Genomic DNA, 13,773 nt, shown 5'->3' with positions numbered 1-13,773 from the left:
CCCCAAGAGACTCTCCATAAAAGCGGGGAGAGTCTTCTTGAGTCAGGCTCAGAGAGGTCCTCCCCATGGGCAACACCGGGAGCAGAGATGACTTCGAGTGGGTCTACACGGAGCAGCCCCACACAAGCAGAAGGAAGGAGATCCTAGGTGAGGTTGCAGGTGGAGGACGCTGCAAAGGGCAGAGACTGGAGGGGTGGGGGGAAGGGCAAAGTGGGTGAACCGGGACCAGGCGGGCAGGGAACTGGACCGACATGGCTACCAGCCACAAGCAGGGCCGGACTGAGGTTTGATGAGGCCCTCAGCTCCTGAAGGTAATGGGGCCCTTTCTATGTCCAGCTGCCCTTTGCCAACAACAAATGGTGCTGGGTTATTTTTGTTTTTGTTTTTTTAATAGATGCTAGATGGTAATTTATGGACCTAATAGGTATCTCAAGCCATTTGCACATCCCAAAATATGTATTTTATCAAAGTAATCATTGAACTGAAATACAGTTAAGAAGAAGTATATTAATAGTGAAATAATTATGAATCTCTAACTTGAAATGATTTTTTTATTGGTAACAAACTTAATAATGCAAACACATTGGCAGTTGGCAATAACAAAAGTTCCTTTAGAAACGCCATTTACAAAGACTCATAATCTAGTCTCTAGAAACTTGCTATAACATAAAATAATAATAGGTGAGATATGATGCAAACTACTAATAATTATAAATACTGGATTTCTCAGGAATGTTATAGAAGGTTCCTGGAACTCATCTTTCGTGTCTGGGTGGAAACATGTTGCTGCCTAGTCATAGAAACATAGAACTGTAGAGTTGGCAGGGACCCTGAGGGTCATCTAGCCCCCCCCCCGCAATACAGGAATCTTAACTCAAGCACCTATAAAGATGGCCAAAATCTACAGAATTCTTTCTGAAACAGAAAGTGACACACGACTCCCAGGATTATTGGCTGGAGGGGAGCCCCAACTGTTTATGAAGCGGTGTCACAGCGCTTCAAACGTATGGTGTGGGTGGCCCCTTCTGAATTAAAAAGCGGGTTTTTGCAGGGAAAGCTCCAGGGTGGGGGAAAAAGACCACATGAACCCGGAGCTTAAAAACCCGGAGCAAAAGGTGAGCATATATAATCCCTCTATCTCTCCTCCAATCTTTCACACCGATATGTACCCATGAAATCAGATATAAACATTCTCAAGAAGGGTGTGCCTGCAGATCTCTGTTTCATTTAATTGATTGATGGATGGATGGATTAATTAAATTAAAGCATGTCAGACTATGCACAACCTATTTTTATTTAGCCTTTCCACCACCCCATGCTGGAACGCCGGCAGCGGCAAACCACTATGTACAACGCATGTGCAGCGTCACTACGTACGGTGCAGGCATCGTACATAGCGACGCCGCACATGCACCCTACATAGCGATATACACAATACCTTCGTTCGCCCCTGAATGGCCCAACTTTATTACTATGTGACACACTAGGAGATGTTGCAGCTTACATGTTTTTCTTGTTCTCTTATTCTATATGCTAAGTCTGCGAGTTGTGCATATTCTGTCAACTTAAGTTGCTACTCTTTGTTAGTTGGAACCTTGCTGGTTTTACATTTCTGGGCTAATGAAACACGGGCCGCAGTAGTAGCATACATAAATAAATTCCCAGCAGGACACCAGTGTTAATCACACCCTCTCTCTGCTTGCGATTCACTGCCACACCAAGGGTGGGTGCCACTACCGAGGGCCTTCTCTGTAGTGGCGCCCACCCTGTGGAATGCCCTCCCACCAGAGGTCAAAGAGAACAACAATTACCAGACCTTTAGAAGGCATCTCAAGGCAGCCCTGTTTAGGGAAGCTTTTAATGTTTGATGGATTTCTGTATTTTGGTGTTTTGTTGGAAGCCGCCCAGAGTGGCTGGGGGAACCCGGCCAGATGGGCAGGGTATAAATAATAAGTCATTGTTGTTGTTGTTGTTGTTGTTGTTGTTGTTGTTATTATTATTATTATTATTATTATTATTATTATTATTATTACGCCATTGCTTCCCCTTCTCACCCCTCTTTCCCTCCACAACAGCCAAGTACCCGGAGATCAAGAAGCTGATGGGCCCCGATCCCAACATGAAGTGGGTGGTGACCCTCATGGTCCTGACTCAGATTCTCGCCTGCTACCTGGTGAAGGGCTTGCCTTGGAAGTGGGTCTTCTTCTGGGCCTACGCCTTCGGGGGCTGCCTCAACCACTCGATGACGCTGGCCATCCACGACATCGCCCACAACGTGCCTTTCGGCAACAAGAGGGCCAAGTGGAACCGCTTCTTTGGCATGTTCGCCAACCTGCCCATCGGCTTCCCCTATGCCACCTCCTTCAAGAAGTACCACGTCGACCACCACCGCTTCCTGGCCATGGAAGGGCTGGACGTCGACGTCCCCACCGAGTTTGAGGGGCACTTCTTCAACACCCCGCTGAGGAAGGTCCTCTGGCTCTTCCTGCAGCCTCTCTTCTACGTCCTGCGGCCGCTCTGCATCAACCCCAAGCCTCTCTCCAAGATGGAGGTCATTAACTTGGCTGTCCAAATGGGCTACAACCTCCTCATATACAGCTTATGGGGATCCAAGCCCCTGGTCTACATGGTGGCCGGTTCCTTCTTGGCCATGGGCCTCCACCCCTTCGCTGGGCACTTCATCGCTGAGCATTACATGTATGCCAAGGGTTACGACACTGTCTCCTACTACGGGCCCCTGAACTGGGTCACCTTCAACGTGGGTTACCACATGGAACACCACGACTTCCCCAGCATCCCAGGAAGCAGGTTGCCACTGGTAAGGCCAACAGATTCTCTCGGGTTGCCGTTGCGTAGAGCCTTCCCGGCTCGGTGTAGCAGAGGGGGGGATCCATCGAGGGCGCGTGGGGTCTCACCAACTGCAGACTTGTCTCAGCCCTTGCCAAGGCTGGAGTCAGATGCAGCTCAGAACGAAGAGGCGGAGTCAGTTGTGGGCAAAGTGAACTCTTTAGTCCAGGAAATGGCATGTGACCCGGCCGCCCTTCCCAACAAGTATTGCCCCTACAGAGCAGCTGCTGCTGGGACTGAAGGTCCCTGCCTTCCATCCCTCTGAACGCTCCTGGGAAAGTGGGGAGGCGGGACTTTCGGACAACACCAGAGTGCAAGGATTTGTTGCTGCTTCTGCCGCGAGAGATCAAACCGGTCGTGGGAGGGATCCTGGACGTTGGGCAGGGCCGGATTGAGGTTTGATGAGGCCCTCAGTTCCTGAAGGTAATGGGGCCCTTTCTATGTCCAGCTATCCTTTGTCCACAACAAATGGTCGCTGGTTTTTTTTGTGTGTGTGTGTGTTGAATATATGCTAGATGAAACAAAAAATAAAAAAAATTCCTTCCAGTATATGTGTGTCATGTACCCTGCCTTTTGAAGGCACGCAAAACGTTTCGCTAGGACACTTCTGAAGAAGTGTGCATGCACACGAAAGCTCATACCAATGACAAACTTAGTTGGTCTCTAATGTGCTACTGGAAGGCATTTTTTTTAAAGTTTTTGTTTCGACTACATCAGACCAACATGGCTACCTACCTGTAACTATATGCTAGATGGTAATTTATGGACTTAATAGGCACCTCAGTAATAGGTATGATGCAAACTACTAATAATTATAAATAGCAGAATGTAGGCACCCTATATAGAGAAATGAGCAAACCAGTGATACTTTAGGGAGTAGGCTAGCAGGTGGGGCCCATGACCTACATCACAGGAGCCTACACAACACAAAACAAAACAAAACAAAACACTGTTGCTGTATGGTGGTGTGGTGTAGAGGTTAAGAGCGGTAGACTCATAATCTGGGGAACCGGGTTCGTGTCTCCACTCCTCCACATGCAGCTGCTGGGTGACCTTGGGCTAGTCACACTTCTTTGAAGTCTTTCAGCCCTATTCACCTCACAGAGTGTTTGTTGTGGGGGAGGAAGGGAAAGGAGAATGTTAGCCGCTTTGAGAGTCCTTCGGGTAGTGATAAAGCGGGATATCAAATCCAAACTCTTCTATGTAGGTTTTATTTTATTTGTTTTTTATCTTATATTTTGGAAATGTACATCCAGGGTTTTTTCTCCTTTCAATCTTTTGGAGGGCCCCAAGAGAGTGGGGCTCTATGCTATAGCTTGTTTAGCTTATATGTAAATCAGGCACTGACGCTGGGGCTTCCGTCGCCACCAGCAATGCACACTGGGTTACTTAAAAGGGGCCGCATGGGTGTTGGACCGCCCTGACCTAGCGAAACTTTTGCGTGCCTTCAAAAAGCAGGGCACATGACACGTATATAAACAATTCAGAAGTTGATGAGTGCGCTGTTCGAACACCCACCTGTTTGATCTCATTGCCTGTTGATCATATATTGCAATATTCTTGGAAAAACCCCACCCTAATTATCTGCATACAATATAGTCCCTGCCTGCCATCCCACAGTCCAAAAGAATATGCAAAGGGCATCCTTATTACTACAACAGATAATGATAATGGTGATAATATTTCAACATATTATTTATTAAGGTAAAGGGTAAAGGGGCCCCTGACCATCAGGTCCAGTCGTGTCCGACTCTGGGGTTGCGGCGCTCATCTCGCTCTATAGGCCGAGGGAGCCGGCGTTTGTCAGCGTTTGTCCGCAGACAGCTTCCGGGTCATGTGGCCAGCATGACAAAGCTGCTTCTGGCGAACCAGAGCAGTGCACGGAAACGCCGTTTACTTTCCCACTGGAGCGGTTCCTATTTATCTACTTGCACTTGATGTGCTTTCGAACTGCTAGGTGGGCAGGAGCTGGGACCGAGCAACGGGAGCTCACCCCGTTGCAGGGATTCGAACCGCCGACCTTCTGATCAGCAAGCCCTAGACTCTGTGATTTAACCCACAGCGCCACCTGGGTCCCTATATTATTTATTACAACATTATTATTATTTATTCACCCTCACAACTGCCCTGTGAGGTAGGGTAGGTGAAGAGATGGTGGCTGGCCCCCAAGGTCACCCAGTGAGCTTCATAGCTGAGTGGGGATTCAAACCTAGATCTCCCAGGTCCCAGTCCAGCACTCTAAGCACTACGCAACACTGTGTCTCATGCATGCTGCCTTTCAGAACAAGCCCAAGGCAGCTCTCAAGCTACTGAACCCATTATTATTATTGTTATTATTATTATTATTAAGAAGAAGAAAAAGTCACATTCATCACGAAATAGCCAAAAACTAGCGTGTCCGCTTCTGCATTGCTAAAAATAATAACAACAACAGGGAAAAGAAACACACCACATTGAAAAAGAGGGCACAAATTTACATCCAATTTGAATATGCTAATGTATAAGGCGATGCAAATTTGGAAATATACTGCATTTCGCCACAGAGGGAAAGGCTGAAGCCAGGTGGTTTGTGTTCCTGCCTGCTGTCCAGGTGTCGTTCACTGTTGAGGGGGAAATCAATTCACCTTGCGGTTCAGGTGGGAAAGGTTTACCTGAAATAGACAAAGGCCAGGAATCAAAGCAGAGATTCCATGAAAAGGGAGGTCTTTACTGCTGCTGCGTTAAAGGTCCAGTTCTTAGAGGCAAAGAAGGGTGGTTTCATTGTACAAACGAATGTACAAGTACGTATTACGGTACTTTTTCTGTTGCACCAGGGGAGGTTCCTTGGCTTTATTTCCATGCTAACACCTCAAACTGTCAACTACAACTACAGTACTTTACTAAGAGATCAGAAGCAGGACCAACTAGTTCAGGAAAGATAACGTTTCGAAATAATCAAAAGGTATGTGTGACAAGCATTGGAATTTCCTGGTATTTCGAAAGTTGGGGAAATAACAGGGTGGACAGAGTGGCCTCCCAATTGATTGATTCAGCCTCCTGTCAATTTAGCATAATCCTTCCTGCCGATATGACTGAGCTGCCTGGGAGATGCTTGATCTTAGGGGTGTGAGTTCAAGTCCCATGCTGGGCAAAAAGACTCCTGCATCGCAGGGGGTTGGACTAGATGACCCTCGTGGTCCCTTCCAACTCTACAGTTCTATGATTCTATAATAAGATTCTGCATACATCCTGGCACCCTAAAGGTGGGAGACATACAGTCCAACGTAATCAATTTTAGCTCTTCTGAAGTCTTGATTTTTCTGCCACCTTGCAGGGCAACAAAGCAAAATCCTGAGCTTTGTCTTTGTGTGTGTGTGTGTGTGTGTGTGTGGAGATGGAAAGCTCTGGTACTAAACTTCTGCTGCCTTGTGGGGTATCTTTGGGAGAAGAAAAGGTTCAGGAGAAAACCTTGTACAAATCCTGAGTAGAATCTCTTAAGACGGTTGGATGGCACCATGTACACCTCTTTCTGACTGTCTCACCAGAGTGGTGCATGCTCTAGTTATCTCCTGCTTGGACTATGCAATGCGCTCTATGTGGGGCTACCTTGGAAGGTGACCTGGAAGCTACAACTAATCCAGAATGCGGCAGCTAGACTGGGGACTGGGAGCAGCTGCCGAGACCACATAACACCGGTCCTGAAAGAACTACATTGCCTCCCAGTACGTTTCTGAGCACAATTCAAAGTGTTGGTGCTGACCTTTAAAGCCCTGAATGGCCCAGTAGACCTGAAGGAGCGTCTCCACCCCCATCGTCCAGCCTGGACACTGAGGTCCAGCTCCGAGGGCCTTCTGACGGTTTCCTTACTGCGAGAAGTGAGGTTACAGTGAACCAGGCTGTCAGGGGATTGTTGTGGCTACTCTCGAGTAAAGACGCTCCATTCCGCTCTGTCTTTCAGAGTTTTATTGTGCATATTATTTACAGTGCAGAGATATCAGAAAACATGACTGCCCAGTCCAATTCAGAACCCGGCAATGGCTGCTTCCGGCTCTTCAGCCAGCATAAAAGCCTGGGCACCCCAAAGCGCCTCCCCCTAGCCCTGCGTGTGGGCGTGCGCCTCAATTCGGGCGCTGGAAGGGGCTGCGTTCCTTCTCCCGTCCTTTGGTTGGAGCATTGCAGAGGCTCCAGCACCTCGCTGTGCTGTCCTTCCCCCTCTGGCCAGCTGGGTCGGTGCCTAGGCTCTGACGCGTCTGAGAGCCCCCTCTCCACCCCGCTCCATTCCTCACTCCCTCCTATCTTCCTATCTGACTTTTAGAAGACATCTGAAGGCAGCCCTGTTTAGGGAAGCCGCCCATAGTAGCTGGGGAAACCCAGCCAGGTGGACGGGGTATAAATTCTTCTCCTTCTCCTTCTCCTCCTTCTTCTATTACTTCCGGCGACTCCTGCTGCCAAGCTGGTGCCAAACGCATAGCTCTGCTTTCTTTTGGACCACATCAGTGAGGCTTTGAGGGGGGTCTTCTCATCGGGGCAGCCCAGGACCTCCACACACACTGTCCAGGCTTGTGCCCGGGGAGGTCACTTCAGTGTTGCTAACAGCAGTCTGACATGAGCTGCGCTCCATTGTCTCTTGAGACAGATGGGTGGCAGCTAATATCTATACAGTACTTTTGCGGTCTACTTGGTATGAAAAGTTGGAGCATCGGCTTATTGAAAACAAAGGCAGAGTCGACTTCAAGGGAAGCGCTATTTTAAAATGCAAATAGGGAGAGCCTTTTATTTTAATCCCAGGCAGGTGCTATCTGATTCAGCGGGAAGGGGAAAGCGTCTTGGCAAGGGAATTTACTTTTTGGTTTCTGGTTCCACGGTGCCAGAAGTAATCTTCATAGCTTCAAGGCTCTTTCCCTCTGTTAGGGGTATTGATTTTTAAACCAGGCTTGGACTGGAGACAACCGTTCGAATAGAGGACTGCTTCTATAACATAGGCCAAAAAAAACCCATTAAAACACCCAAGACCCTCAGTGACTGAAACAATTTGGAGCTGCTGCAAAATGCTGCCATACAAAATGTTCCTCTGCAGTATCCAAGCCAGCCAGCCATTTCATCTCCCTTTCCCATATACTCCATTCCGTTCTCCTCCCCTCCGCCTCCAGTTCTGTTTCCATCTCCAACATTAAAATGAAGGATTAAAAGCACGCTTGATCCTCACTGGGCAGCCCTTTCCATAGAGTTTTGTGTTTTTTCCACTGAGAGAGGGCACTGCTTGCAAACCTTGGGGTTCCCTTAAGTCTGGATGGTGTTGTTTTGTCTGCATAAGGAGCCGCCGTTGGGAGAATGAGCTACGTCAGGCATCCCCAAACTGTGGCCCTCCATATGTTTTGGCCTACAACTCCCATGATCCCTAGCTAACAGGACCAGTGGTCGGGGAAGATGGGAATTGTAGTCCAAAACATCTGGAGGGCCAAAGTTTGGGGATTGCCAGGCACCACATTTTAAGGCAGATAGCGTGCAGAGGAGGGCAACCAAGATGACCAAGGGTCTGGAAACCACGCCTGATGAGGAACGGTTGAAGGAGGTGGGCATGTTTAGCCTGGAGAGGAAGAGACTGAGAGGAGATAGCCACCTTCAGATATCTCAAGGGCTGCCATGGGGAGGATGGAGCAAGCTTGTGTTCTCCTGTTCTGGAGGGTAGGACTCAAAGCCATGGTTTCAAGTGACAAGAAAGGAGATTATTGGCTCACCCACACTTCAACTTCTCCTGTGTCTCTAGAGGGTCCAGGAAGTTCTCCCCTGCCCCTGGTCCTGCTCCGGGAGGAAACCTGTTCTTTAGAGAAAACCTGAATTTCCAGTTTGCTCTAACTGAGTGATAAAGAGCAGGGGGCAAGAGGAAATGTGTCTGAGCCTCTGACTAAACTTTAGGAGGAACTTTCTGATGGTAAGTTGTTCAACAGTGGAACAGACCACCTAAGGTGGTGGATTCTCCTTTATTGCAGATTTTTCGACCAACGGGTGGCCATCTGTCAGAGATTCTTTAGCTGGGATTCCTACTTTGCAGGGGCTTCGACGAGATAACTCCCGGAGCCCCGTTCAACTGTACATTTCTACGAATCTATGAAACAGTGAATGAAAAAATAATAGTAATTCAATGAAGAAAATCCCGTCCCTTTTCCATGTGCGTAACAAAAGAGTCTTGAGTCATTTGGATCTTTTTTCTTTTGAAAGATAGTAAGTAGAATCATAGAATCACAGAATCATTGGGACCTCCAAGGGTCATCTAGTCCAACCCCCTGCAATGCAGGCATCTCAGCTAAAGCATCCATGACAGATGGCCGTCCAACCTCTGCTTAAAAACCTCCAGGGAAGGAGAGCCCACCACCTCCCGAGGGAAGCTGTCAATCAGTGCAGACAACACTGAGCTAGATAGGACAATGGTCTGACATGGTATATTGCCGCTTTCTGTGCTCCTGCTTTCCCAGATTTCTAATTCGATGTAGAAGTGTGGCAAATATCTCGTCTACTTTGGGCACTTAGCTTGTTAAGTGGTGTATTTCATACCATGGTAAATTCCTTCTTTGCAAATAGTCCTCTGTAATCCCCCTTGGTCACAGGTAGGGAAAAGGAAGACCCTGTCTCATGCTCCACATTCTTCAGATAGGGTCAGACCTGGAGTACAGTGTCCAGTTCTTGGCACCACAGTTCAAGAAGGATACTGACAAGCTGGAATATGTCCAGAGGAGGGCAATCAAAATGGTCAAAGGCCTGGAAATGATGCCTTATGAGGAACAGCTTAGGGAGCTAGGCATGTTTAGCCTGGAGAAGAGAAGGTTGATATGATAGCCATGTTCAAATATATTAAAGGATGCCATATAGAGGAGGGAGAAAGGTTGTTTTCTGCTGCTCCAGAGAAGCGGACACAGAGCAATGGATTCAAACTACAAGAAAGAAGATTCCACCTAAACATTAGGAAGAGCTTCCCGATAGTAAGAGCTGTTCGACAGTGGAATTTGCTGCCAAGGAGTGTGGTAGAGTCTCCTTCTTTGGAGGTCTTTAAGCAGAGGCGTGACAGCCATCTGTCAGGAATGCTTTGATGGTGTTTCCTGCTTGGCAGGGGGTTGGACTGGATGGCCCTTGTGGTCTCTTCCAACTCTATGATTCTATGAAACCATTCCACTGTTGAACATGTGCTTATTAACATATGTGCACTTTATGAAAGTGAATTGAGTTGTGATTTCAGCGCATCTCAGTTCCAGCCCAGAACACACCAGTTAGGGTGATTCCACCTCCCCAAAACCTGACTTGAATTCAGATCCCACCATCAGTGGCACCCCCCCCCCCCCGTTCTTCTGTTTCTGTCCAATTTTCAGTGTTTCGATGTTTTTCTTTCCAGGTGAGGAAAATCGCCCCGGAGTATTACGACAACCTTCCCTACCACAACTCCTGGATCCTTGTGCTTTGGGATTTTGTTTTCAAAAGGGAGCTGGGGCTCTTTTCCCGCGTGAAGAGGACCTACAAGGGGAACAAGACCTTATGAAGCTGGAGGGAACTGGTGGCATGCCTTCCTCCCTCCCACCCATACTTCCAACACCTCCACTCCTCCCCCACCCTCTCATGAAGGGGGATGGGGGGGTGATGAGTAGAGTCGCTGAAGGCTGTTCTCAAAAGCAAACTTAACAAAGAACATCAGAAGAGCCTGCTGGATCAGGCCAATGGTCCATCTACTCCACTATTCCACCCTGTTCTCACAGCGGCCAAGCAGGTGCCTGTTCTGCCCCATAATTCCTGCAGTTTCCAACTACTGGTGTACAGAAATATTTCTGCCTCTGATTGTGGAGGCAGAGCATTGCGGCCAGTTGCCATCGATGGCCCTCTTCTGCCCCTCCTCTCCCTCCGTGAATTTGTCTAATCCTCTTTTAAACCCACCCAAGATGGTGGCCACCACTGCCTCCTGTGGCAGGGAGTTCCGCGGTTTAACTCTGCAGTGCGTGAAGCGCTGCTTCCTTTCATGTGTTCTGAATCTTGCAACTGAAGCTTCGTTGGGTGTCCACGAGTTCCAAGTGCTGGGAGGAGTCAGAGAGATTCCTAGACACAATAAATTGATCTGAAACATATCTTCAGTTTCCCTTGGAAGCTCCTAACGGGGATGGAGTCGTGTGCCTCTTACCTTCGGGGACCATCAACATGGCAGCGTTGTGGGGCTAGGAATCAAAATGGCGGTATCGTGGCCCTACGGATTAATAATAATAATAATAATAATAATAATAATAATAATAATAATGTATTACTTGTAACACTCCCATCTGACCGGGTTGCCCCAGCCACTCTCCAACATATATAAAAACGTAATAAAAAATTAAACATTGAACAGCTTCCGTATACAGGGCTATCATCATCAACTCTTGTCAAATTCTATCATGACATCTGGGAAGAGACTCAGTTACGCTTAATCTCCAGGGTGTGTGTGTGTGGTGGGCTGTGAATTAAGGGGTTCTGTGTGCAAATCATGCCAGACTCCCCAGACCAGCAGGAAGACCCAGCCCTTTGCCAGATGCCAGAACCAACCTTATCCCTTCACCTCTTCCAAGTGGGGTTGGGTGGGGGTCGGAGAGCGGCACAGGACTGGGGTAAGAGAACACAGGTGAATAGGAAAGGGGGCAAAGCATCCTGACAACACACTGCCCCACTTAGTTCTGACCCCCATCAAAAGATGGAAGGCAGGTGGCTGAAAGAGGTCTCACGCAACCTGTTGCACTCTAGATATTTTAGACTACACCACCAGCTGTCACCCAATTAAAGAAATTATGGTTGCTAAATCGGATAGGGTTTAGTTAGTTAGTTAACTTACTAATTGAATCTGCAAAAGTTTGCCCATGACCGGGTAAAAGCACCTCAGTTCTGGAACAGAAGTAAGCAGCCTAATTTATTTATGATCAGCCGATGTGCAAAGGTCCTTTTGTATACACAGGAGAGAAGGCCTTTCCTAAGATGTTTTTTAAAAAATAAAATACTTTTATTAAAAATGGGGTTGGGTGAGGGAGGGCCCAAGGGTAGGAATCGCTCAATCGACCAAAATGCTTTTGACAATGCTCAGAACCATCCCATGAGCTCATTGAGCATCATGTACAGCAGGGAATAAAACTGGGGACCCAGGTGGCGCTGTGGTTAAATCACTGAGCCTAGGGCTTGCTGATCAGAAGGTCAGCGGTTCGAATCCCTGTGACGGGGTGAGCTCCCGTTGCTTGGTCCCAGCTCCTGCCAACCTAGCAGTTCGAAAGCACGTCAAAATGCAAGTAGATAAATAGGAACCGCTACAGCGGGAAGGTAAACGGTGTTTCCATGTGCTGCTCTGGTTTGCCAGAAGCGGCTTTGTCATGCTGGCCACATGACCTGGAAGCTATACGCCGGCTCCCTCGGCCAATAATGCGAGATGAGCGCGCAACCCCAGAGTCGGTCACGACTGGACCTAATGGTCAGGGGTCACTTTACTTTACCTTATTCTTTGCATTATGGCGCCCTCTAGTGAAGAGGGGCTTCCTGGTGGGGGTTCGATATTGCAAATAAGCAATGACAAGCACAGGGTTTTTTTCAATTAAAAATGCATTGGGGTCCCCCCGGGAAGCATCGATCTCGGTTAAATGTGATGGGTGGAATGCAATCTGGCGCTCTGATGCCAACCATGTCATTGTGGATGTCGTGAGAAAATTGCAGCCACCAGGAGTGAGGATTCCCACAATGGAAGCCCCACCCACCCACCTACCGCGACTCTGGCTGTGCGTACACACAATATGTGTCAGGCATGTGGCTTCCCCCAAGGAATCATAGAATCTTAAGAGAGTTGGAAGGGTCCCAAGGGCATAGCTGTCAACCCTCCCCCCCTTTTTTGCGGGAAACTCCCTTATTCCAAGCCACAGCTGTCAACCTTCCCTTTTTTTTGCTGGAAATCCCCTTATTCCAGCGCCGTTTCCCTGCTGGTATCCTGGATTGTTAGATATACCGTAGACTGTCCCCAGGACAGGTGAGGCTGCTGATCCCTTATTTTCAAATCCGAAAGTTGACAGCTATGCAAAGGGTCATCTAGTCCAACCCCCTGCAACAGTTCCTGGGAACCATAGTTTCAAAGGGTCCTGGGAACAGTAGCTCCCTAAAGGCTAGAGCAACGCGGACGGTCTGGGAATTGGCGTGTTTTTACATGAGTAGAATGTGTCCTTTTATTTAAAACTAGCTGGCCCTGCACGTGTTGCTGTGCGTTAGTCTGTCAAATGGAGGGTAATAGCCCCCCTTCAGATCCCTCTGAGTCTCAGAGTCCCCCTGTTTTACAGGATCTCGTGGCGGAGGCGGGGTTTGTGGGTGTGGGCTAGACTCCATGGGGAGGGAGGAAGAGGTGGAGGAGGAGCTGTGGGAATAACACCACTTGAGGGCGCTGTTTTAGTTTGTGGAAAAGCAGGTTTTTACCTGCGCAGGTATGAGATGTGAGCAATCAGAGGTTGTGCAAACACTCGGGTAGTGGCATGGACCGTTGTGTCCAAATTCCAGGACAATCGGTCAAGCGGTTTCGGAGAAAAGTGGAGCTCACAGTTTCACCTTTTTTACATTTTTATATATATACTGTAATGGAAAGTGGATTAATCCGTTCCAGACGGGTACGCGGAATACACAACCTGAAGCGTACTTAACCCGAAGCATGGGTGTAATTGGTTCCAGAAGTCTGTTCATAAACTGAAGCGTTCATAAACTGAAGCGAACTTTCCCATTGAAAGTAATGGAAAGTGAATTAATCCGTTCCAGATGGGTCCACGGCGTTCGTAAACCGAAAATTCGTAAACCGAGGTGTTCATAAACTGAGGTAAATGCATCTCTGGGTTATTTGTGGGGCCTGCCTGGTATTTTAACATAAGTAGAATGTGTGCTTTTATTTAAAATGCATCTCTGGGTTATTTGTGGGGCATAGGAATT

General features: G+C 48.1%; 1 protein-coding gene across 1 annotated transcript; it reads left to right on the top strand.

Annotated features, from left to right (window-relative positions):
- Nucleotides 1-10,931, top strand: LOC118086943 (sphingolipid delta(4)-desaturase/C4-monooxygenase DES2). The gene is made up of 3 exons (XM_035119049.2): nucleotides 1-147; nucleotides 2,076-2,818; nucleotides 10,211-10,931. The coding sequence occupies exons 1-3, from the start codon at nucleotides 66-68 to the stop codon at nucleotides 10,352-10,354; spliced, it is 969 nt and encodes a 322-aa protein (XP_034974940.1). The 5' UTR covers nucleotides 1-65; the 3' UTR covers nucleotides 10,355-10,931.
- The last annotated feature ends 2,842 nt before the right edge of the window (nucleotides 10,932-13,773 follow it).

This window comes from Zootoca vivipara, chromosome 6 (genome assembly GCF_963506605.1).
Source record: "Zootoca vivipara chromosome 6, rZooViv1.1, whole genome shotgun sequence".
Lineage (NCBI taxonomy): Eukaryota > Metazoa > Chordata > Lepidosauria > Squamata > Lacertidae > Zootoca > Zootoca vivipara.
This window is presented reverse-complemented; position numbering and strand designations above follow the sequence as displayed.

Excerpts from the sequence above, each read along its gene's own strand:
- LOC118086943 (XM_035119049.2), top strand. The coding sequence starts at position 66 with ATGGGCAACACCGGGAGCAGAGATGACTTCGAGTGGGTCTACACGGAG. Across the intron at positions 148-2,075 it reads CAGAAGGAAGGAGATCCTAG|CCAAGTACCCGGAGATCAAG; the intron begins GTGAGGTTGCAG and ends CCTCCACAACAG. Across the intron at positions 2,819-10,210 it reads CAGGAAGCAGGTTGCCACTG|GTGAGGAAAATCGCCCCGGA; the intron begins GTAAGGCCAACA and ends TTTTCTTTCCAG.